This window comes from Pseudocercospora fijiensis (genome assembly GCF_000340215.1).
Source record: "Pseudocercospora fijiensis CIRAD86 unplaced genomic scaffold MYCFIscaffold_4, whole genome shotgun sequence".
In the NCBI taxonomy this organism is placed as follows: Eukaryota; Fungi; Ascomycota; class Dothideomycetes; order Mycosphaerellales; family Mycosphaerellaceae; genus Pseudocercospora; species Pseudocercospora fijiensis.
The window spans coordinates 1,106,346-1,131,685 of record NW_006921535.1 but is presented as its reverse complement, the minus strand read 5'-3'; the positions used below and the strand labels follow the sequence as shown (position 1 = coordinate 1,131,685).

Here is a 25,340-nt window from a genome sequence, read left to right as displayed (position 1 = left end):
AATGGATACCTTAGAGTTTCAAAAACAATAGAACTAGTTAAGCGAAGCTTCAGATTCCTATATATGCGACAACGAGTCCTAGAATATATTAAGAAATGTCCACAATGCTAGCGTAACAAGGCTAATAGATACGCTAGATATAGACATATCCAATTTAGGACGCCACTAGATAAACTATAGGACGAAGTTACAATAAACTTTATTACGAAGCTACCAAAGTCTAAGGATCCGGTTACAGGACATAGCTACGATATAATACTTGTTATAGTCGATAGGCTTACGAAATATACATACTTCATTCCTACTAACGAAGCAAGTACGGCAGAGCAACTCGGATACCTCGTACTAGATAGACTTGTACGATACCACGGATTTCTAAAGACCTATATTACGGACAGAGACAAGCTCTTTACGTCAAACTACTAGAAGACGCTTACAGCGACGCTTAGAATTAAGTATAAGCTATCAACGGCATACTATCTACAGATAGACGGCTAAACGGAAGTTAAGAATCAGGCCTTAGAGGTATACTTACGGTACTACGTCAATTACGTATAAAACAATTAGGCATCGCTATTGCCTATAGCACAACTTGCACTAAATAACTAACAATCTAAGACTACGAAAGAGACACTATTCTTCGCTAATTTTAGGAAACATCCGTAGCTATTCGGGGAATAGTATTTACAGTATCTATACGCGGATAAAGCGATAGTCGCTTTAGAAGACTTAAAGCAGGTGTATAAGGAATTGCAAAGGGCAATTGCCGAGTCTTAAGAAAAGATTACGGGGCTATATAATGCTAAACGAAAAATGGCACCTTAGCTAAAGAAGGGGGATAAGGTCTACCTTCTAACAAAGAATCTAAAAACCCGGAGATCGACTAAGAAACTAGACTACGTTAAAGTCGGGCTATTTTTGATTGATAAGCCTAAAGGACCAGTTAATTACCGACTCAAACTACCGGACGACGCGAAAATCTACCTAGTATTCTATATCTCTATGCTAGAACCTATAGACGCCGAAACACCGTATTAAGAAACATTTCACTTCTAACCTAAGGAAGAAAACGAGTTTAAAGTTAAGGAAATCCTAGATTAGCAAGGTTAGAAATACCTTATCAAATAGAAAGGATACCTACATTTAGAAAACACCTAGGAACCAAAAGAAAACCTATAGAACTGTTAGTAGATAATCAAAAAATTTCGAAACCGAACAAAAAAGAAATAACTAGTATAGGAATTGAACCTACGACCTCTTAGACCCTATCGATTATAGCGCCTTAGAGTTCTTAACGACCTAGGGCAGTGTAGCTCGAGGAGCGGGGACTCTAATAGCGTACCTAGTAACCATGTCTTTTGTAGCTAAGAATTATACTACTAGACTAACTAGCTAGAAGATGAAATAGATAGGAAACATTAAAAATATATACCTTTAGGACACTAGACTCTCGGCACTCCTACTAGGAATTTCAGAGGTAGGCTAGGACGTCCTATCTAGACGACTCTAGTTATAAGGCGATATCTATAATCGGCTATCTAGGGGAAACGGCTCGTTAGCAGGCAACGAGAATATTATCGGCTCTATAGGCAAAGAGCCTAGCTCTCTTTCGAGCTCCTCCGCCTATTGAATAGAGGCTTCCTCTGCCTTAAGAGCTTGTACCTCCCGATCTTCCTTTATACGCAGCGACTTACGTAAGCGACGGACCTTTACGCGATGCTCGAAAAGCTTCCGCGTAAGGAGGTCTTCCTCCTCTTCGGCCGCTTCGAGATCTTTAGCTATCTTTAGGCGCGCCTTCCGGATTTTTTTATACTCTATACGAGTAACTTATATATTATAGGACTAGCCGTATAGGGCGCACTCGGAGTAGCGGCCGGAACGGAGATCGACTTTGTAGGATTTATCGGCCTATTCGTAATAAAAGTAGCGGATCGGCATTTCGAGGCAGTCGGTAAGGATATTATTTGCGATATTTTCCTTACGCTAACGAGAAGACAAGTCCTTTAATAACTTTAGTATAGTAAAGAAGTTGGAATTAGAAAGTTCCGGAATAAGGGACTATCCCGCTTAAGGAGGGGGATAGTATTACGGATCTGATTAGTTAGAGTCCTTATATAATCTTAGAGCGACGCTAAGACTAGTAGGCTAAGCTGTCGCTCTATCTTACTAGGAGCGATAGGAGCGGTCGAGAGCGATAGCGTCGCTTACGTCGCTTACGACTACAGACAAGATGTCTCCTTTGTATTTAGGAACGCCGGAATGCCCTTATAGCTCGAGGCGTTCAACTTATATTACCTACTTACTGATTGGAATTACCTTTATACCAATTATTCTGTCTCTACCTCCCGCTTGTATTAGCCTCTCTAAAGAAGCCTCGGCTTACACGTAATAAGAAGTCACCTAACGATCTGTCGCGAGTAACCGTAACATAGTACTAATAATGTATTATTAGCCCCTAAGATGCGGATATAGCGGAGTTAGTAGATATCGGTCTAGTATACTTAACTTAGTATAATAGGCCGTATAGAAGGCCTTACTTGATAATTGGTACGGTTGTTTCGATAGAATAGTACGTATAGGTCCCGTTCTTCAGGCGCAATATAGTTAGATTAGTCTTATTTGTAGCTATACCGCTAAAAGCTTAAAATAAGAACTATCTAGCTACTGCCCTTAAAGGGTAGATCGAATACTATATAAGAAGGGTTATGTTAGCAGGTAGATAGGGTAGTAGTGAATTAGTATAGTATTCGATAGAGATCTAAAAGGAGAGGGAGGAAGGTAGGCTAGTTAGCCTAACGCTAAGCGCTAAGCCCTGCCTAAGGCATTAAGACCCTAGCTTTACTCGAGTCTAGTTACATGCTAATTACGTGTAACCTCTTTAGTCCTAACATGTAGACTGCCTATATACCGACCTAGACAAACAGGTATTTATCTTCTTCTATATAGACGACATTGTACTATTATATTACCGCTAGCATATATAAAAGGCAATAGACCTTAAGTAGAGGTTAATAAAGGAATATGAAATTAGTAACCTAGGAAAGCTCTTATAGTTCCTTAGTATTGAAATTATACGCGATAGGCAGAACAGGAAACTATAGCTGTCTTAGAAGGCATATACCGAGAAGATAGCTTAAAGATACAGTATCGTAATAGCTAGTCGAAGAGCTAAAGCACCCCTACTAACTAGATACGAGCTATATAAGAAACTAACTTCTAGTGAAGATAACTCTACTCGAATTAATCTATTAGCGATCCTAGCCTACTAAAGCCGTATAGGGTCACTTAACTTTACAGCAGTTTAAACTAGGCTAGACATAGCTAAGGCAGTGTCCTTATTGTCTAAGGCTCTATAGAACCCGCGGACAGAAGATATAGCAGCAGCAGACTAGTATATTAGGTACCTACTAAATACGAAGGACCTATGCTTAGAGTATAACGCAAACGGACTAACAATTACTGCTCATTTAAGCTAACAGCTTTATAAATTCTACGGAGCTTCTAACGCATCCTATAGTAACTACAAGGGGACGAGACAGTCGTTAGAGAGATAGATATTTAGCCTATTTAATAGACTAGTTAATTAGAAGGCAGTACGACAGTTAACTATTACTAAATCTACGACTAAAGCTAAACTACTAGCTGCCTTATATGCAGGCTTAGAATTGATCTAGTAGAAGCGTTTCTTTAACAATATTAGCCTTACCTTAGACAGCATTCCTATACTATACTGCGACAATATACAGACTATCCGCATTAATATGTGCTTATAGGCGGCTCCGCGTGCCTACAAAGTGCGAGCGAAGCTTCCGCCTTATATACCCTTATAGGTCGCTAGTCGTTGCAGGTCGCTAGTCGTTGCAGGTCGCTAGTCGTTGTAGGTCGCTAGTCGTTGCAGGTCGCTAGTCGTGGTCGTTGCAGGTCGCTAGTCGTAGTCGTTGCAGGTCGCTAGTCGTAGTCGTTGCAGGTCGCTAGTCGCTAGTCGTTACAGGTCGCTAGTCGTTATAGGTCGCTAGTCGTTGCAGGTCGCTAGTCGTTATAGGTCGCTAGTCGTTACAGGTCGCTAGTCGTAGTCGTTGCAGGTCGCTAGTCGTAGTCGTTGCAGGTTTTGTTATAGTTGGCATTAGGCACGTAATTTTCCGGAGGCTCAGTTCTACCGTACCGTCCTAGCAGTTCTTGTAGAATTCAGCCAATTAGAGCTTCAGCTTTCAGAATCCGGGGAATCACGTAGTAACAACTCGGCGCAATCAGCCACTATAGTACCCTTGTTAGTGTAAGGCGAGCTTCGCTCGCAATTAAGGCTAATGCTAGCAAACTAGACACGAAGCTCCGCTATATAGATATTCACTAGTGCTAGCTAAGGCAAGAACATAAGGCTAGAAGGATTCAATGCAAATACCTAGCTATATAGGACATGCTAGCCGATAGAATAACTAAGCTCTATAGCCCTTAGAACTAGAAGAGGTTTATTAAACAGCTAAGACTAACTAGACTACCTAACCTAACAACTAACTAAGATATACAGTTATAGGGGTAGATAAGGAAGCAACTCTTCCTCTAATAACCTCTTCCTCTTTAGTAATACGAAGACAACTCTATATAATAGGTAGTAGGCGCCCCTCCCCCCTATTAATTGTAACTAAGTCGATTAAGTATACCTTTATCGATTGGCGCTAGCAAAAGTGTCTAATACGATAACGACGACTAATTAGAACAAAGGATTTAACCTTACCTTCTAATATAGACTAAACAAATAGTATAGGAAACCTTACTTTATAGGGTACGTTACTATCGCCTATATTATTACTTCGAACGTTACTTCTACTAACTAATAACAAGTCTACGGCGATTGTATTAGTGCTAGTAATAATAGTATAGTAGTCTTAACTAAGGGTAGCGTCCTTAGTTAAGTTACCTATCCTAATTTATTAAATCTATTTAACTAATGCACATCTTACTTAATCCTTTATCTAATTAAATAGACGCTACCTATGCGATTAATATAATAACCGATAGTAATAATATAATAGGCTTAGTTTAGCTAAACTAACTTTACTATACGATACGAGTACTTAAATAAGGCTTAATAGTGTCGGTCTATACTTAGACTACGTAGGAAGACAACAGTTCCTAGTAATAGGGACTATATATAAAGGTGCACATATAGTCCGGATTATGTAACAATATCCTTCTAGGGTAATCGGAGTATAAAATAAGACTCTCTTATATATAGTGTAGATTTAAACCATTTTTTTAGTGTTTTAATAAAGTACTATATAAGGAGTTGAAAGGATTAATTTTCTTTTGTTTATATATAAAGAAGCATTAACTACCTTGCCTAAAACCCTTTTGTACAAGCTAAGGGGGTGTGTAACGCGTCAGCTTAGTTACATAATAGGTACGTAACTTCTTAGCTTAAAGAATTTTCTACACTGTATTTTAGACTATAGAGGAGATAGAACATAGGCAATTAACGAAGCCAATTCAACCGCCGGCAATGCAGTATTACGTAAGTAATCCACTGCGCTGTGCGTGATAGCGTGCAGCTGGAGGAAGAAACACTAAGCGGTGTGGTTGAACGGCGGTCAAAAGTGTTCCCTTTATCGCTTCTCCGTCTGCGTCTGCGTGGTCGCACGAACGTCGTAGGGGACCAGATCGATGTAGATAATAAAATCAGGTTTGACGTGATCGCGATGACATAGTCGGGGATGATCAAGTGGCTTCGCCCGTAATCAGTAAATCGGCGTCTTCGTGATAACAAAGTGGCAGCGACGCCTATTGGAATCCTTCAGGCGTTCTTGATGGAAGTCCACGAGCTACCCAAAGCTGAAGCACACCACATGGCTCACCTAAAATTTGCTTGGGGCCACTTTGCCAAATGATAACGGGCGCAATCACATGCGAAAAGCCCTCGGTATGAACGGACCGACGCACTTGCAGGGGTCTGGTGATCTGGCGAGTCTGGCCTGCTGACTGTGACTCCGATTCCGGGTTTGCCTCTAGCGATCAGCCGAGTACGTCGATACATCCACAAATTTTGACATCCAACCATGCCATTCGACATCAACACCTGCGCGAGGCCGAATATCCTCAAGCTTGAGCCGTACAGATGTGCACGAGAGTAAGGCCGGACCTGTCCGTGCGGAATAGGAAGTGGCAATGACTAACCTCGCATTTCTCTCAGTGACTACAAGGATGACGGCACGAACATCTTGCTCGATGCCAATGAAAATGCATACGGGCCTGGACTTGCTTTGACGAACGATGGAAAGCTGGCAAATGGCAGTGCCTCCAATATTCAGATTGACCTCCTTGGTTTGAATCGCTACCCTGATCCGTATGTATCAATTCGTTCAAGTCAGTGACTCACCAAAACACCTTTGCTGATCCATTCCAGACACCAGCACGAACTGAAGCAAAAGTTGATCAACTTGCGCAACACTCATGTCCATACACAGAAGAACTTGACTCCTGACAACCTGTTCGTAGGTGTCGGTAGTGATGAAGCTATCGATGCACTTCTCCGAGCCTTCTGCAGGCCTGGCCAGGACAAGATCCTCACCTGCCCTCCTACATATGGCATGTATGCTGTGTCGGCTTGTGTAAACGATGTAGATATCGTTAAGGTGCCGTTAGATGCCGACCATGACTTTGCAGCACAGCCAGAGAAGATCAACGAAGCCTTGTCAAAAGATGCCTCGATCAAAATGGTGTATCTATGCAGTCCTGGTAATCCGACCGGAAGTCTGGTCAGTAAAGATGCGGTTCGCAAGGTTCTGGAGCATTCCACCTGGAATGGACTGGTCGTACTTGACGAAGCATACATCGACTTCGCACCTGAAGGCTCATCGTTGGCTGAGTGGGTAGCAGAGTGGCCAAACCTGGTTGTAATGCAGACATTGTCCAAGGCCTTTGGTCTGGCAGGCATCAGGCTGGGAGCTGCTTTCACCAGTCCAGAAGTCGCCAGGCTGCTGAACAGTCTGAAGGCCCCATACAACATCTCCAACCCAACATCACAACTCGCAATTCAAGCACTCGAAGCGGAAAACCTGCAGGTGATGTATAAGCACCGGGAGCAGATATTAGAGCAAAGAGACCGCTTGCTTGCCGAGATGCCGAAGATCACTGGAGTAGGACGGTTTCGAGGAGGAACGGCTAGCAATTTCTTGCTGGTGGAGATGTGTGATGCGCAGGGAAAGGCGAGCAACGAGGTTGCATTGCAGGTGTACGAGAGGCTTGCAGAACGAAGAGGAGTCGTCGTTCGTTTCAGAGGCAAGGAACTTGGCTGTCTGGGATGTCTTCGTATCACCGTTGGAACAGAGACCGAGGTAGCACGCTTCCTCAAGGAGCTTCAGAGCGTGCTCGAAGATGTGCACGCTGGACGAGTGAGCAAGAATTCAAAGGAAAGGGAAGAGGTGAAGGAGAAAGATGCAAACGGAGTCATTGCGTAGGCGTAGAGGCTGGCCTGCTACATATTGGTGTGGGCTTAAAAATGGGATATCGAAGTAGAACAATACCATAGGCGACAGAAGAGGATCTCATCTGCTCGCCGATCTTGATCTCTCGCGATCTCTTGGCGCATGACGTCACTGGTGGACGCGGTTCGCGTCTTCTCGATTGTGTGACAAGAGCTTCGACGTTCGCTACACCGACGTCTTTTGACAATGAATGACTACGAGACGCGTCGGCTCGAGAAGATCAAGCGGAACCAGAAATTGCTTGCCGATCTCGACATCAAACCTGTCTTTACAAAGCAACCACGAAATTCAGATGGCACAGCTCCGGCCAAGAAGCGAAAGATCACTCAGGAAAGGACGGCACCATCAAGGACTTCAGCTCGCATCGCAGCAGCACCTGTGAAACCAAGCTACAAAGATGAAGAAGCATCGAAGCCAATAAGACTGCCGAGATCGGGTCCAAAGAAAGCAAAGAAAAATCGAGACGCAGACCTAGGTTCAATCACCAACGACGAACCTCTTGTGCCCACCAAGGATATCAACGAGATCAAAGCAGGATGGACGAATTGGAAGGCCGAGGCTTCTTCGCCAGCGAGAGACGAATTTCAGGTCTTCCATTTCGAGGACTTTCCTGACTTCACACCAAATAAATCACCAGAAGAAATGCTCCGACAAGGCTGCTTTGGCGGCTCTTATTATCGCCCACTTCGATCACGCAAGCTTAAAATAGTTGTCGAGAATGACTGGCAAGAGTTGCCAGAAGACTGGATTTCTGGTCTGAATGTTGGGACATTCCTAACAAGTCCCTCATACGACGCGGATGTCAATAAATTCAAAGTCGCCTGCGGCCAGTCCATTGAGCAATGGGAAGCTGCTGGATGGATCTCGCATGAGCATGATGTTCGAGGCTGGTTTCAATGGTACACGCGCTTCTTTCGTGGTCGGAGGTGCGACGACGATGCTAGGCAGGTCAGCAGATGGAAGAAATGTGTTGGCGAGGCTGGACGATGGAGGAGAATGCTTCTCAAGAAGTACATGCAGCTGGGAGTCAGGGAAGTGTTTGATGACGGGGGCGATGAAGATGCGCCGGAGGTCAGTCCTGTAATGCATCAGACTTGCCATCATTGGGCGTTTGAAGTGAGGCAAGAACATTTGGATGCATTCTGGGCAAGTGGAGGGAGGTAGTACATTATGTTATACCAAATGTATGAACTAAGTCTGGCCATATGCACATTTCCGTCCAGAAACGAAGCCTTTCCCTGCTCCTATCATGCCTTTTTTGAACCATCATTGAATTCGTCGGCATTGCCACTTTGGGACAGCACCAGCCGAAAACGGAGGAAAGTTGTTAGTGGACCTCACCTTTCACGCTCCTTGCTTCATCACCAGCAATGGCTACAGAACATCGTAATACAACGACCAATCTTGCTCGTAGATTCGGTCGAAATTCTGACAGCAATGTTCTGCGATTCTCAATACTCAACTCGTAGTAGGGAGCCTAGCCAAGCGCACGAGCGCGAAGAGAAGACAACGGATAAAGAGGTCACAGAAACGAGGATGGCCGGAAGAGGAGGTCGTAAGAAAGCATCTCAAAATGCCCGAGAATAGATCGCGGGAACATCGGACGTACGTGAGGAGCCCACGAGCCTCGCTGTGCAGGAGCACAATTCCACCGGTTTTCAAGTCTGTGCAGTGCTTGCTGCTGAATGGGCGACCTTGGCCTGAAAGTCTCGGATGTAGGTTTGTATGGAAAGCCTGTGCAGCTAAACCGGTGATGTCTGTATGAAAGAGCAAAATACATGGCGTCTAAGACAAGCGCCTGGCGCCATGTTGGTAAGCAGGAGACACATCACATTTAATGACAGGCGACGCCTGCTGTTTATTGCGCATATCTATGACAATTTCGTATAGCATACTGATCGCGAGGCCAGCTTATAATGACAAACTCTAGGCTAACAACGTATAGAACAGCATACAAAGCTGCTCCTAAGCAGCCTAGCTCACGTAGCCATGGACAAGGCAGCAAACGTTCAACAACAACGACGTTCAGCCCACGAATACATCGATTCAAGCGCGGAGGAGGTTGCTCAATGTGAATGGAGTGCTGCTAGTTGTTGAAGCTAGCGCTGTCGTGAGGGCAGCCGTGAGCTTGGCTGAGCTTCTTCATTCACTCACGCTTCCTTCTGAAGCCCCACTTCTCGGCACATCCGCCCTGCCGCGCGTCACTAGCGCGATGGCAACCGCGTGGTCTGCCTGGAAACAACTCCAAATTTCGACATCGCTGCGCGAACAACCATCCCACAGCGAACCCTTTTCCAAAAGGACACAAACACATCCTCCCACACATCACCGCGACACACTGACACCTCGACTGCCATCAACACCATGGGCGCCTTTCTGGCGCGACCTGCGCGCGTGGCAGCGTTCGCTGCCATGTTCAGCAGGCTCACCAACACGCCGCTGACCCTCGACGCACCGCCACAGGTGCTTATGGAAGACTTCCTCACACCTGCACCACTCCTCGTGCCTCCGCCAGCGCTTCCACACAGCGCTAATGGCGTCGAGGCCATGAGTGCTCAGGCACTGAAACCAAATTCGAGCGCCGGCCGTAGGGCTAACGCCGATACATTCGAAGCTCCCAAGGCGGGCGGCCTCTTCTCGCTCATGCAAGTCGCGCTCCTTGTCTTGGAGCTCTCCGCACCAACTGGGTCTGTCCAGGCGGATTTCTGTCGAGTGTACCACAGCGTGGTCATGATGGCCAACATTGCCTCCGATCTCCTGCCGGCTGCTGGGTTTGTGTCGCAGACTACCTCGCTCCAGTATCAGCTGTTCCTCTTTGCGATCGCGTTCGCCGGCACTATCTGGCGTCATCGAACAACTTTTCGAATTGTCCAGGTGAGAAACGCGGAGGAACATGTGAGGGGGCCCGACCCACGAACGCCAGAGATTCAGATGGTCAATGCCGGGACTATGACTGCGGAGGAGCCTGTCAGCATGATTAAGCCACCTGTACAAGCGACTGAGAAAACCTCTGATTCCGAGAGATTCAAGAAGCTCAAGGAGGATAACAAGGCGATGGAGACCGCTCTCAAGGCCTCTGATAGGCAGCTCAAGATTGCGAAGGAGCTCAGCGAGTGCACTTCTCTAGAACTGCGCATGCAGCGCCCGAGGACCGATAAGGCTGTGAAAGACAGCAAAGCACTTCAGCTCAAGTATGATGAGCAGACGACCAAATACCATGGTCTGGAGGCCAAAATAATTGAGCTTGAGACATCCCTCCGAGAAACGACGAATGCGCTGGACAGGAAGGAGGATCTCAGCAGCAAGCTCGATGCACAGACGAAAGAATGTCAAGATCTCGAAGGGGAAGTGGCGCGTATCAAGGATACCCTCGATGAAATGTCGCGGGCGTTGATCTTCAAGGACGAGGAGATGTCGGCTATGAGCTCAAATCATTCTCAAAAGGTCGCGAATCTCGCCAGGAAGAACATCGCGAAAAACCAGGCCCTGCGTCGCAAGGCTAGAGAAGCCTCTCAAACTACCGCGCAGCTCAACGAGAAGAGCAAGACTCTAATCGCACTGCAGGAGGCGATGGCTTTGAGCGCTACGACACAGAGCTCGCACGGTCGAACAGCTAGAGAGCTATCAAAGGCGAAGAAGTCCCTTCAGCGAAAGAGCAAGGTCTTCTACAAAGAGGTCACAAAGCATGCCGACCTGCCTCGCCAGTATCAACAGCTCAAGGCTGATCACAACAAACTCTCGAGGGAAGAGGCCGCACAATATCAGAAGATTTTGAATCACGAGAAAAAGCACAAGACCTTGGACGCAAGGATTGAGGAAGAGTCCCGGAAGAACGAGAAGCTCCAGCATGACAACGAAAAGCTTTCTAGCGAAGTCCAGACACTTTCTGCGACCAAAAGCGACATATCTTCGCAATTGTCTGGCAAGAGTGAGGAGTTGGCCCAAGAGAAGCAAATGCTGAAGCAATTGACTTCTCAAAATGCAACCAAAGCTTCGATCATGCAGAAGGTTAAGAAGATTCTGATGGAGAACTTCGACATTTCTGGATCCGCTGCTCATGACCTTCTGGAACACGGCGATTTGAAATACGATGACAAGCTTGCCGTGATGCAGCGTAAAAAGTATGATGTCGTTCGCAAAAAGGTGGCACACATCCTTGTCAAGAAGTTCAACTTGTCTGAGCAGGACGCAGCCTTCTTGCTTGAGAAGGGCGAACTTGTTGAGCAGAAAGATGAGGAAGACAGCAAAGATAGTAAGGACGCCGGTGATCGCGAGCCTCGTGACAAGGACGAAGATGACGACGACCATAACGATGGCCAAGCGCCAAACTTCCAGACATTGGAACAGAAGGCTGCGGTGCCAGCGACAATATCTCGCCCTGGAGATGATGCAGATGCTCGTGATGCTCATTCTAGCGGCGATAACGATGCCGGCGAACTCGGAGACGCTGTACACGATGACGTTGCAACTCAGATGGAAGACATCTCATTCGAGAGCAGTGAGGTCCTGGGCGGTAACGACAAACTTCACGCCAACAATCCTGAGCTCGAGGATGAGGACAATTTCTCTGCCATGGACACGAATGATACGTTTGCCAATCAGCCAGATTCCCAGGAGCAATCTATGGAAGGCATCTCATTCGACAGTCGTGAGGCCTTGAGCGGCAATGAAAAGCTTCACGCGAGCAACCCTGAGCTCGAGGATGAAGTTGGGGACATCCAAATGCACGACCTTGATGTTCACGACGCCCAACAACACGTTGGCGATGATGACGATGAAGATCCTGTAGGCGACCTCGAGCGGGCCTTCGCGATGGATACCGACACCGAGGACAGTGGGAATCCGTCCGATCAGCTTGTCGTTGCTGCTCCCGCAACGAGCTTGGAGATTGCCGATAACAAGTCTGAAACGGTCAACAAGAGCGACCCATCTACGAGCACCCAAGTGCAGGACTTGAGCACCACTACGGCAACTCTACCTAACTCAAACGTCCATAAGCCAGCTGCAGGAACTGTTCGACGCGCCCCCGCTAAGACATCGATCTTCTTCAAGCCGTACAAGGCCGCAAAGGCACCACATAATCGGTTCAAAACAGAGATGAGTGGCGACCAGCAAAAGAGTGACCATGGCCGACTGGGTGATGGTGGCCTCAATGTCAAGGAGCACGAGTCTTATGCCGAGAACGGTATGAACGAATCGATTGCATCCAGTGCTGGGCCATCACAACCAGCGTCATTACCTGGCGTATCTATCCCTAGAACCACTTCCATTGGCCAGCGTCCGGTCGATTTGAACCTGGGAACGTCAAGCACACCCAATCAGGATTTCAAGACAGCTTCGGGACCACCTATTCCAGATCTTGTGCGATCAGAAAATTCTCGACACTCACCATCGAACGATGTCACGCCCCTCAATGCACCCAATCCACCCACTCATAGCACTTCGGGGTCCGTGAACGTGAATGCGGACGTTCAGATGTCTGCGAAGGATGACAGCGTCGACAGGACGTATGTGTTGATGGTCGAGAACTTCCCTCGTGGTACCACCGAAGACCGCATTACAATCGTGACCAGTGGTAAGATTGACGGGCTTCTGAGATGCGAAATCCTGTCCACGGAACCGACAGTCACCGCATTCGTCACTTTTGGCGATTTTTCGAGCGCATTCGATGCATTGTCTGCAACTGATAATGCGCCCGAGGGCAAACACAAATTGTCGGCGCAGTGGGTGGAACCAGAGGAAGTGGAACAGAAGCGACAGCAAATCGCTCGACGCCAGGCTCGTTCTATTGCAGAGGCAAACGGTGCGGAGGTACACCGAGATCCCGCAACGCAGGGCGATAATGGCCAGGGCAAGCGTGATAAGGGCAAGAAGAAACAGAATGCACAGAACGACATGATTGACGAAATCGAGTCAGAGCAAGACGAAGATCAACCGTCCATTGTTATCGCAAAGAACTTTGCGAGCGACGATACGGAGGAGAAAATCGAATGGAACATGAGGAGACATGGGTGGAGGGTGTTGAGTTGCAAGATATTAGCGACCGAGCCTCTCGTGACCGCTGAGATCATATTTGGCTGTAAACGACATGCTAAGGAGGCGGTCGTTAAATGCAACGGAAAGAATTATGTGGGCAACAAATTGGAGTTCTATCAGACGGATCGCGAAGGCGTTAAACGGGCCAAGAAAGATACCATTGCAGCTCGCGTCAAGCTTGGAGGAAACAAGATCAGACGGCTACAGGATAAGCGAGCCACTCTGGTGGGTTCTGAAGGTGAACAGACGCCTCCGGACACAGCTTCGACCGCAGCCCACACACCAGTGACAAGCCCTGCTTCCACCGCGGCACCTCCTCAAGCCAGTGCTGGTACCCTAGACAACGGTGTGTGCTACTGGAAGAAGCACGATACCGATGCCAATGGCAATATCACTGCTACTTATCCGTGCAGCAACGGCCCGCAGTGCATGGGCAATCCCGCCATGTACGATGCGACAGGTGTGGTTCCATCTCCGGCGGACGTCAAAGGCCACGTCTGGCTGTACGGAGGAGTCAGCGAGAACTCCAATAGGTCCCAGAAGAAGAAAGCGAGGGCTGAAGAGGTGTGCTTTGCGTGCTGGAAAGCCCATCCGAAATTTCGACCTTCCACGCCCTGATGATCTGCAAGTGCGAATATCACGCCAGAAGAACAACCTGGAACTGCGATGAAGAACAGCGGCCGTATGGGAGTAGCAGCGAGGCGATCAGGCGGCGAAGACATCTCTGGCAGCACCAGACCGAGTCACAGCCCAGAGTCCTTTTAGAGCGGAAGTCCATTCATTTGGATTAGAAGCTCTTCTCGGATGATGGCAAGTGCTCAGAATGGAGATGTCAGATGTGTTTTGAGTTACAGTTCAGAGTCCCTTCAGAGCGGAAGTCCACTCATTTGGATCAGAAACTCTTCTCGGATAATGGCAAGTGCTTAGAGTAGAGATGTCAGATGTGTTTTGAGTTACAGTTCAGAGTCCCTTTAGAGCGGAAGTCCATTGATTTGGATTAGACGTTCTTCTCGGATAATGGCAAGTGCTCAGGATAGAGATGTTAGATGTCTGTGTTGTTGATTGCAGGAAAAAGCGATGAAGGTGTGAAGACCAGCTGCCACCGCGTCCGTATGGATTGGTAGCGGCAAGAGAATTGGAGCTGTTCTACAGATGGCGAAACCAGAAAGTGTATAATCAATCCACTCTTTCGTTGCTTGCCCAACTTTGCCGCTTCAATTGGCATTTCTCGATAGTGAAATCTGCATACCCCCATGTAGTACGGACTCTCACGTTAACTTTTGACGCACATCTTCGTACACATATATTAAGATTTAACAGGAGTGAACACCAGATCCAAAGGCGCGAGATCCATCGTGAAGTGCTCCTTCGACTCCTCCAAATACCTATGTCCATCCTCTCCCGGAGCCAAGCTGACATCGTACTTCAACAAAATACTAGCAGTGAGCGTCCGCATCTCCATCATGGCCAGATTCTTGCCAATGCATCCGAAAGATCCCATAGCGAACGGCGCGAAGGGATTTTTATGCTTGATGAGTTCCGGCTTACTGTACCACCGCTCTGGGATGAATTGTTCGGCTTGGGTGTAGACAGCCTCGTCTGTGATTATGTGTCAGTACCAAGCTAGTGGTTGATGTATAAATACAAGAGAGAACAACTGACCTCGGGCAAGAATGTACTGCGAGATGTTGTACTCTACATTTCCTGGTAAGAAGACTTCGCCCACTTGCATGCCTTCAGGAGGAGTGGCGCGGTATAGGCCGGTCGGACCTAGGAGAGAGAGACGCAGCGCCTCAGTGATTGATGCATTGAGATGGTCACAATGTCTGATTTCCTTATCAGACCAGTCGCCGACTGCAGAAGCCTGAAGCTCGTGGCGGAGCTTTTGCACTTGGTTGGGATTTTGAGCGAGGTAGTAGAAGAGAGATGTCAGAGCGGAGGCGGTCGTATCGGAGCCTGCAATATATAATTCAGTACGCCCAAGAAAGACAACGCCGAAAGGCCGAGCTTACCTGCGACAATGAGAAGCTGCGTGTCTAAGCAAAAGGGTCGACTTTCCCAAGGCTTCGGGAGATTTTTGTAGTTCTCGGCGAGCCATGATGAGATTACACTGCCTGCCGAGACTTTGGTCTCTACGTTGGCATAGAAATTGTTGATTATGGCCTCTTTGAGTTCATTCTGGCAGAACTTGAAAAATTTTGTGATCCCGGCAGGATCTCCCGGGACCATTTGAAGGAGGTGCATGAACCATGTTGGCAGTGTGAGACCGAGAGGGTCCAGACCTGTAGAAATGATACTGAGCACTGCATGTTTCTCGCCGCTGTCCATCATGCCATAGTTCTTCCCGAAAGCTAGTGCGCCCATGACATCGAAGGAATAGAGATTGAAGCACTTCGAGATGTTCATACGGCCTCCTTGGTGTTCAGCCAGGCGCAGCAGGAACTTGCCATTGAACGTGGTGATGTGAGTTTCGTACTGCCGTAAAGCTTTGTCCGAGAATGCTGGAGCCCAAGATTTGCGGTGTAGATCATGTGCACCACGATCACGTTCTTGCTGAAGCGCTGGATTTGGCCAATTGTTATCATACCATGGACCTTTCCTCGCCACGCTGGTGTGACCGTACGATGCCTCCACCCAGTCTGGATCGACAATTGACACTCTGTTTGCGCCAGTGCGCACGATAGGGCCGTACGTGCTACGGAAGGGTCAAGGCCAGTACTTCTTGCACCAGACAACGAGACTTAGCGATGCAAGCGTTCAAGCACGCGGTATTGCTGCAGCGTCTTGCCAACCCTGAACGCAATGTAGAAGTTGGTCAGACGAGCAGCATACTAGTACGGACCGGGGACTCGATTCAGGGGGTTGAGAAATACGCGATACACCCAAGTGCTGCCGATCGCGCCTACGAGGAATGCGACGAGAAGCTGCACGGCTTGGATTGTTGGCGATATGGCAGATTGTGCGGAGAGGCGTGAAAGTAGCAGTGGTGCTCCAAGGAGATACGCTGCGAGGAATGATACTGTACGAATGCGCGCGTGTATCGATGAGACTCATAGCGGTTGAAATAGACCAAATGAGCTGCCACGCCCAGACCGAGAGGAACGAGGAGATACAGTAAACTCCTGTCGGAGCCATGATCGCTGCTTGCACTAATGATGAAGCTGATGTCTTACTGTACTTCCGAACGATGATTTTGCAACCTCTTGACTCAGTTCTGCTGGCATTGACGGAGGTCAGACGCTGTCAAAAGAAGCTTATTATGCTATTCAATATGTCGCGCCATGCTGCGGAGGAGGGTAAATTAGCGCGTAGCACTATCGTTTACCGAGTATCTACCGCACTATACAAAATAGGTGTAGATTGCGATCCGGAGCGAAAGCCTTTCTTACCTCTGTCTATTTACGGCCTCTTAGTAAGCCTTAGGGTTAAGAGCTAGGCATTTTAGTACCCTCTCGTTTAATCTATTACTACGCTAGTATACCGAGAGCCTCGAAGCGACTATATAAGCTTACTACGAAGAAGAAGGAAGCCCTTGCTATAGTAGAAGCCGCTGCTACTAGGAGACAACGACGTAAAGAGCTAACTCTAGTATATAATAGTCCGGAAGAGCCGAATACTAACGACGAGTTGCTAGATTTAACGACTTCTTAGCGCTAAGAGACACAACCTAAGATACAACCTAAAGCCGAAGTAGATAAAGACGAAGCTTCTAAAGTAGATAAAGTTAAGGTCTTCGAGTATATAATATAGTAGAACCTATATACGGACAAGTAGAAGGAGGCCTTACTAAGTAAATATTATCTAAGCGAGTTAAACTACGAGTCGCCCTACGAAGCCGTAGATCGCTAGTTTAACGAGTAGCGTAATAAGAGCAATAACCGGCTTCTATTTACTCTTAAGAGTGCTATTATTATAGCCTCTATAGACAAAGTAAAAGCTAAACACTTCTACCGTAGCTCTAGTATAACGGACCTCAATTTTAAGCGCGTATATACGATACTAAGTATCTAGAACAGCTAAGGTAAGAAGGGCCTACGAATTAAGTTTAAACTTGCTGTTATTACGAAGCTAACTGCTATCGTTAAAGAGCCTGCAACTTAGCAACTACGCCGGACTTAGTAGGCTTCGTAGAGGCTACGGAATGTAGCGACTTAGCAACAGCTAGCTGCCCTACTAGCGGAAGGGCAATCGGATAATAAGGAAGCGCCTAATATAAGAAGGGTCTGTTAGTAGGTAGATAGGGTAGTAGTAGGTATAGGTAGTATTCGATAAGGAGCTAGGAGGAGAGGGAGAAAGGTAGGCAAGTTGGCCTATTACTAAGCGCTAAGCCCTGCCTAAGGCACTAAGACCCTAGCTTTACTTAGCCTAGTTATATACTAATTACGTATAGCCTCTTTAGCCCTAATATACGCTTCCCTTCTAAAGGCCGCGCCCTCGTAGCCTGCCTATGTTTTACGACCTCTATTGCCGCTAACTTAGCGAGTCTAATAAGCTGCTTAGCCTGCGCTAAATTAAACACTTAACTACCTAATTATATAACTATATTAAACCTTACCTCTAAACAATACAATATACAACTCTAACTGCGCTATCTCTATATATAATAAACTATAAAGTGATATATATCTATAAGAATTGAAGGCCTTCGACTAATTACAATACGAGCGCGTCTTCCCTACTATAACAGGTGGACGTACGAGGTATTATAGTACTGCCTCCGTTCTAAGTAATATCGTATCGAGTTCTTTGCGTCTACTCTTAAAAGACCTAGCAATGTCCGCTTCCGAGGGTTTGTCCGCTTCCGAGGGTTATTGTTCTTATTATTCGTAGTTTCGCTAGCCCTAATTAGCTAGGTTTAGTAGCCTTTAAGTATCAATCTTATCTTATCTTTTTAAAAAACACAGCTCGTCTAGTTTCTATAAGTAAAGGCTATTATAAGTGTAGTAGTAGAGGTTCGCCTCGCTTAAAGGGTTAGATAGATCGAGGAGTAACCTATTGTCCGCAAGATCGACCCCGGCTAGCTTAGCTCTATAGTTTTTGCCCTTAGTTAGTCTATTAGTCGCTTAATCTTTTAACTTAGTTAAAGTTTTAACTTAGCCTTAAAGTTTTTAATTAAACCTTTAATAGGCTTAAAGCTTTTAATTAAAGTTTTAATTAAAGGTGCCTTAGGCTCGTAGTATAGGTAAGGTTGTATCTATAGGCGCAGCGACAATAGTAAGTAATGTTAACAATAGTAGCGCTAGTCGTCTTAGCGCTAACTTTACCTTCTTCTAATTTCCTTCTTCGACTAATAATACACTTCGTAATACTATTACTAATATAGCTACGCCGGCCGTATCGCCCTTTAGTATAAGCGTAACGCTATTATTACTATTATTATTACTAACACTATTCGCCTACGCGCGCGCGCCGCCTCTATCGACCGCCTAGGCCTTAGGCCTCGATAGGACGTAGAAACAAGAGGGGCGCTAAGAGGAGGGTCTTATAGGGTACGCTAGTAAAGAGGTAGATTCCTTAAAAGAGCAGGCGATTAGTTAACAGTAATAGTGCGCTCGTTAGTACTCGTTGCGCGTCCGTTATCGTAGTATAGTCTTGTTGTCCTTTACTAATAATTACTTACCTCTAATTAGTTAGCTTAATAGCACCCCGGGGGTAGCATTATTCCTAGGCCTTTCTAGTAATATTATAGGCCCTTAGCCTTCTTCTTGTTCTTCACGCTAGTCTAATACTTATCTAACAACTTAGTTATGTCTTTAAAAGAGTCTTTAGCTTCCTACGAGTCCTATTTAGGTAAATAGCCTTGCTATCTTAGTAGGTACTCCTTCTTACCTTGCCTAGTGCGATGCTATAGGATACGTTCTATAGACTATAGCTCCTTACTATCCGCTAGTATGTCTTCGTATTCTATAGGGGCTTTATCCCCTTCGCGTAGGTAGTACGGCTTAAGGAGAGATATATAGAAGGTGTTATAGATAGTATAATAAGGTAGGAGCTATAACTGATAGGCCTATATACCCTTAGCCTCTCGAATGCGGAATAGGCTAATGTATCTTAGTACGAGCTTAGGCCTTGTTTTGCTATTAGGTAATAGGTGTTTACGGATACGGAGGTTCTTTATGCTAAGTATAACTATATCGCCTTGCTTAAAGGTTATTAGTGTATAGCGCTTATCGTAGTAGGTCTTTTAGTACTCTTAAGCCTTTATTAACTTCTCGGCTATCTTAGTATAGATTTCTCGCATCTTCTAGACTCTCTTAATAGCCGCTAGTGTTTCGGGTACTTAACGCGCTTCCCTTTCCTTACGCTCGGCCTCGAGCGATAGTAGGTCTTATAGTATAGCAGTATTCTAGCCTATTATAGCTATATAGGGCGAGATCTTGGTTAATAAATATACACTATTGTTATATACGAATTCTGTAGGCTATAGGAGGTTGACCTAATCCTCGGGGTTCTTATTAATATAGCTATACAGGTACTGCTGCAGAGTAGCATTCTGCCTCTCTATTTAACCGTTAGTCTATAGATAGAAGGCTATTAACAGCCGATGCTTTAGTCTCAGCTGTAAGCAAATCTCGCTCTAATAGTAAGATATAAATGTCGAGCCCCTATCGGAGACTATCCTCTTAGGGGTTCCCTAATAGATATAGAAGATATTACTCTATAGCGCCTCTACTATATTAATAGCAGTCTAGTCTTTCCGCGCCGGGATACATCGAGCGCCTTTAGTAAATCGATCTACTATAATAAGGATAGCATTATATACGTCCTTGCTGCCCCTACGCCTAGTAGGTAGAAGGCCTATAATAAAGTCTATTATTAGCTTAGTAAATGGCTTCTTTAGAACAGGGAGCGAAGACAACTCGCCGAATAGTAAGTGTTTCGGTGCTTTAACTCGCTAGCATACTATATAGGTCTATATATACTCCTTTATCTACCGCTTACTATTTAGCTAGTAGTATATACGCGATAGTAACTCGTGCGACCTCTCTATGCTATAGTAACTAGCGAGCTTACTATTATAGTGCCTCTTTAAAAGCTCTTATCTAATCGATTGTTTAGCGGGGATATAGTATCTGCTCTTAAACTTTGAGTAACCTTTATCGTCGATCGACTAATTATTGTTACTCTTGCTAGATCGAGTCGCCCGTCTACTTACAAGCTTATTAATGCGCTCGACAGCAAAGGCGTCCCTCTACTAAGCACGTAATAGCTTATCTATAAACGATTAACTATCCCTACTTGCAAGGTTATTTAATAGTACCCTCGCTATCGAACGAGGTACGTATTGTATATATCTAATAGCACTAGTAGCCGGAACTACTATAACCTCTTCTACAGTGCTATCGCTATAGATAGCAATATCTTTAATCGAGTTATTATAGCTCGAGCGATCTACGTCCTTCTTAACGTATACTAGAAGAACGATAACTCCGCTATAGTATTTGTTGCCGCCGCGGGGTCCGGAAGTCCGCTTATCCTACGCTTGCTTATTAATAATACGGGCTATAGCAATCTTATACTATAGGGTTAGAAACAATAAATTAATATACTAAGTCTCGCTATCGTAATTAGGTCGCCTCGATAGGCTATTAGTAGGGTTACTTACGCCTAGCCGATATAATATATTAAAATCAAACCCGGCGAGGTAGACGGCCTATCTAGCCTATCGACCTATAACCCTAGTAACCTTAGTAATACTACGGAGGTTGTTATAGTCTATATAGACCTAAATAGTGTGCTATACACTATCGAGATAGTGCCTCTAATGCTTAAAGGCCTCGATAATAGCTAGGAGCTCTTACTCGTAGGTCTCGTAGCGACGCTCTATATTGATTATCTTTCGTAAAAAGAAGGCAATTAGGTGCTAGTAATAGTCCTTATCTAATTGCTATAACATAATAGCCGATATAGCGAACTGTAAAGCGTTAGTCTTAATACGGATCTGCTTGCTTAGTACAAAATAGTACAGTAAGGGGACTTTAGTAAACCGCTTCTTTAGACCGTTAAAAGCGGCTTGTGTCTTGTTAGTCTATTTAAACTCTCTAGACGGGTTGGCCTTAGTTTTAGTGAGCTTAGTTAGGGGCATTACATGCCGTAAATAGCCCTTAATAAAGCGGCGGTAGAAATTAGCGAAGCCGAGGAACGATTGAAGCTCCTTAATAGACGTAGGAACAGGCTATTTAGTAATTGTTTTGATCCGATTAGGATTAGCCTTAACACCCTCGGTTAATACGAGGAAGCTAAGGAATAATACCTCCTTAGTAGCAAAGGTGCATTTAGAAGGTTTATAATATAGTTTATAGGCTCGTAGGCGGTCGAGGACCTTATATACTACGGCCTAGTGTTCTACAATATTAGGTAAGTGTATATAAACTAGGATGTTATCTAGGTAAACTATACAGAGGTGATCTAATAGGCCTAATAGGGCCCGATTAATGTAGGACTAGAATGTAGTAGGGGCATTAGCTAGCCTAAATAGCATAACTAAGTACTCGAAATAGCTATAGCGAGTACGAAAGGCTGTCTTCTATTTATCGCCCTTACGAATACGAATACGGTAATAGGCGTCCTTAATGTCTAATATAGTGTAGTAGTAGGTACTAGAAAGGCGATCGAGGGTCTTATTAATAAGAGGAAGTAGACAGCGATCTTTAATAGTAATAGTATTAAGCCTACGATAATCGATATAGAGGCGTAGGCTACTATCCTTCTTTAGTACGAATAGGATAGGGGCACTAGCAGGGCTATTACTATACCGTATCCGGCTATTAGCTAGGTTTTCCTCTAGGTACTTACGTAATATAGTAAGCTCTCGCTTACTAAGGTTATAGAGGGGTCTAAAAGGGGCCTCTTTGCCCTCTATAATATTAATCTTATAATCCGTCTCTTTGAATATAGGCAATATCGATGCTAGGTAGTGTTTAAATACATTAATATAGGTCTCTCGGATAGGCTCTAGTATACGAGCAAGCTAATTAGGATTATTAGGGGGCATAGGTTTATCGTTATTACTACCGAGCAAATTGGTAGTCGGATTAGCTAAGGCGGAGGCTAGTATTAGGTTGCTAATAAATAGGACCCTAATATCGTTAGGGCACTCGCTAACATTAATGTATTTAATATCCTCTTTCCTAGCGATTCTAAATCGCTACTTCTAAATGCCTAAGTCTATAGCTATAGCGTAGTACTTAAGAACAGGGTTGCTAATAATAATAGTAGCTCCCCTATATAGGTTGTCTATATCTACTGCGTAGGCAGTAAAGTCTAGTAGGCGTTTATTTCCGAGGTCGTCCTTTAGAGCTATAGGAATATAGTAGGCTCTATAGGTTAAGTACCGAGCGTTATTAAACTAAGTAAGGGTTAGTAGGTTAGTCTTCGGCAGTTGTCGAAGGTCTAATTACTTAGCTAGGCGATAGCTAATAAGGGCACTAACTGAATTTCCTATATTAGGGCCAAAGAGGCTATACGTAATTGGCATGTAACTAGGCCGAGTGAAGCTAGGGTCTTAATGCCTTAGGTAGGGCTTGGCGCTTGGCGTTAGGCTAACTCTCCTACCTTCCTCCCTCTCCTCCTAGTTCCTTATCGAATACTACTTGTACCTACTACTACCCTATCTACCTACTGACATACCCTTCTTATATAGTATTCGATCTACCCTTTAAGGGCAGTAGCTAGATAGTCCTTATTTCAAGCTTTTAGCGGTATAGCTATAATAACTAATCTAACTATATTGCGCCCGAAGAACGGGACCTATACGTACTATTCTATCGAAACAACCGTACCAATTATTACGCAAGGCCTTCTATACGGCCTATTACACCGAGTTAATCGCACTAAGCCGATATCTACTAATTCCGCTACATCCGTATCTTAGGGGCCTATAATATATTATTAGTGTTACCCCTTATAATAGCCGGCTTATTACGAAGCAACAACAACCGTGCTGCCGCTAGCAGCGCTAGCAATAACAACGCTAGTAGCACAGTTCCCGCTAAAGTGCCTACTAAAGTGCCTCCTACTAAAGAGCCTGCCGGAGAGCCTATTAAAGAAGGACCTGTAATTCTAGGTAATAATCTAGAATTGCCTATTAACGACATTCTTAACAACATTGTTAATCGACGATATAGCTAGCTAGCCTTTGGCCCCTAACTAGTAGGGAGACTCTAAGAAGCTACCTAAAACAGGCTTACTGCCCTACGTTAAGAACAATAGCTAAAGGATAACCTCCTCGAAATTCGCCGCCTTTAGGAGGCCCTAACAACTAACACTAAGCCGATAGTAGGCCCTTCCTTACTATTAGTCCCAATCTAGAAGAAGGATACTAAACTCAAGGACTGCACCGTGTTTAACGGCTCTAGTCGAAAGCAATACAACGACTATATCCGTAACTGTAAGCTTAACCAACGAAACGCACTAAGGGCTCTACTAAATGACTATTTACTAGTCGTCTATGCTATACAGTACATTGACGGCGACCTAAAACGCACCTAGGATAACCATTTTGACTCCCTTAATAACTAGACTGCTATTTAGTAGCAGACCTACAAAACTATTATACTAGACACCCTTAGAAACCCTATACTAAGGCAACAACACGCTTAGGACTAGTACCTTCGAGCTAAGCAAAAGACTAATCAATCGGCTCGCTTATTTAAGGCCTATTTAAAGACCCTCGAAGACGACCTCCCGACAAAAACTAATTCCATCTAGATCTCCGAAATACGCCCTAAATTGAGATAGGAATTAGTCCTTAAGTTGGACCGCCGCCGTGTGTTTAAACAGGCCAATCTTATATGTATTTAGTTTATAGTTAAAGTCGAAACTGCCGAACGAGCTGTCTAGCTCTAGTAACGACTAGAATTAAGGATCCGACCTACTAGCAACCGTAGCAACCGTAGCCGCGGAGGAAACTAAGGTTCCTACTAAGACAACAATGCTAACAATAGGAACAGTAACGATCGTAGAAGAAGCCGTAGCCGGCGGCTATATAGAGGAGGCCGCGATAGGGGCCGTAGAAGGGGCTCGTATCCCTATAGTACTAATCGCTCGGCTAACAACAGCGGCAATAGCTATAGCAATCCCCTAACCGGACTAAAGTGCTTTAATTGTAATAGCACTAGCTATCTACTAGGCCAATGCGACAAACCTAAGGACTAGGCCTAAATCGACCGTACTACCGCCGAATACCGAAAGCACCTTTTAGCAGCTAACGCTACCCCTATAGGCCAACCTTCTTATTAGTCGAAAAAAGAGTAAGCGCCGCACTAACTGTTAGCCTTATACGGCGTAAGACTATCGATATTGTACTAGCTATTATACGTACCTGTCTCGTATCGGACACGTATAGGACTAACTATAAGACTAAGGTTATACTAGATCTAGGAAATTCAGTTAGTGCCCTTATTAGCTATCGCCTAGCTAAGCAATTAGACCTTCGACAACTGCCTAGGACTAACCTGCCAACCCTTGCTTAGTTTAATAACGCTCGGCACTTAACCTATAGGGCCTACTATATCTATATAGCCCTAAAGGACGACCTCGGCAATAAGCGCCTGCTAAACTTTACTACCTACGCGGTAGACATAGACAGCCTCCTATCTAATATTGTTATTAGTAACCCTGTTCTTAAGTACTATACTATAGTTATAGACTTAGGTAGCTAACAATAGCGATTTAGAATCGCTCGGAAAGAGGACATTAAACACATCGACATTAGCGAGTGTCCTAATGATATTAGGGTCCTATTTATTAGTAACCTAACACTAGCCTCCGCCTTAGCTAATCTAACTGCCGACCTGCTCGGTAGTAATAACGATAAACCTGTGC

General features: G+C 45.3%; 4 protein-coding genes across 4 annotated transcripts; 2 read left to right on the top strand and 2 right to left on the bottom strand.

Annotated features, from left to right (window-relative positions):
- Positions 1-4,185: 4,185 nt before the first annotated feature.
- Positions 4,186-6,028, bottom strand: MYCFIDRAFT_174279 (uncharacterized protein; the record flags this gene model as incomplete). The annotated part of the gene is made up of 5 exons (XM_007927973.1): positions 4,186-4,237; positions 5,523-5,786; positions 5,814-5,844; positions 5,871-5,969; positions 6,019-6,028. 5 exons carry the CDS (start codon positions 6,026-6,028, stop codon positions 4,186-4,188), a joined length of 456 nt encoding a protein of 151 aa, XP_007926164.1.
- Positions 6,029-6,047: 19 nt separating this feature from the next.
- On the top strand, positions 6,048-7,520 carry MYCFIDRAFT_51370 (uncharacterized protein; the record flags this gene model as incomplete). Its single annotated transcript, XM_007927659.1, has 3 exons — positions 6,048-6,121; positions 6,185-6,337; positions 6,398-7,520. 3 exons carry the CDS (start codon positions 6,051-6,053, stop codon positions 7,449-7,451), a joined length of 1,278 nt encoding a protein of 425 aa, XP_007925850.1. The 3' UTR covers positions 7,452-7,520.
- Positions 7,521-9,467: 1,947 nt separating this feature from the next.
- Positions 9,468-14,798, top strand: MYCFIDRAFT_174277 (uncharacterized protein; the record flags this gene model as incomplete). The annotated part of the gene is made up of 9 exons (XM_007927972.1): positions 9,468-9,549; positions 9,578-9,872; positions 9,899-14,047; positions 14,077-14,269; positions 14,306-14,433; positions 14,468-14,479; positions 14,516-14,566; positions 14,598-14,705; positions 14,750-14,798. The coding sequence occupies 9 exons, from the start codon at positions 9,468-9,470 to the stop codon at positions 14,796-14,798; spliced, it is 5,067 nt and encodes a 1,688-aa protein (XP_007926163.1).
- Positions 14,799-14,820: 22 nt separating this feature from the next.
- On the bottom strand, positions 14,821-16,649 carry MYCFIDRAFT_80339 (uncharacterized protein; the record flags this gene model as incomplete). Its single annotated transcript, XM_007927781.1, has 5 exons — positions 14,821-15,113; positions 15,177-15,470; positions 15,527-16,209; positions 16,347-16,533; positions 16,628-16,649. The coding sequence occupies 5 exons, from the start codon at positions 16,647-16,649 to the stop codon at positions 14,821-14,823; spliced, it is 1,479 nt and encodes a 492-aa protein (XP_007925972.1).
- Between the last annotated feature and the right edge of the window lie 8,691 nt (positions 16,650-25,340).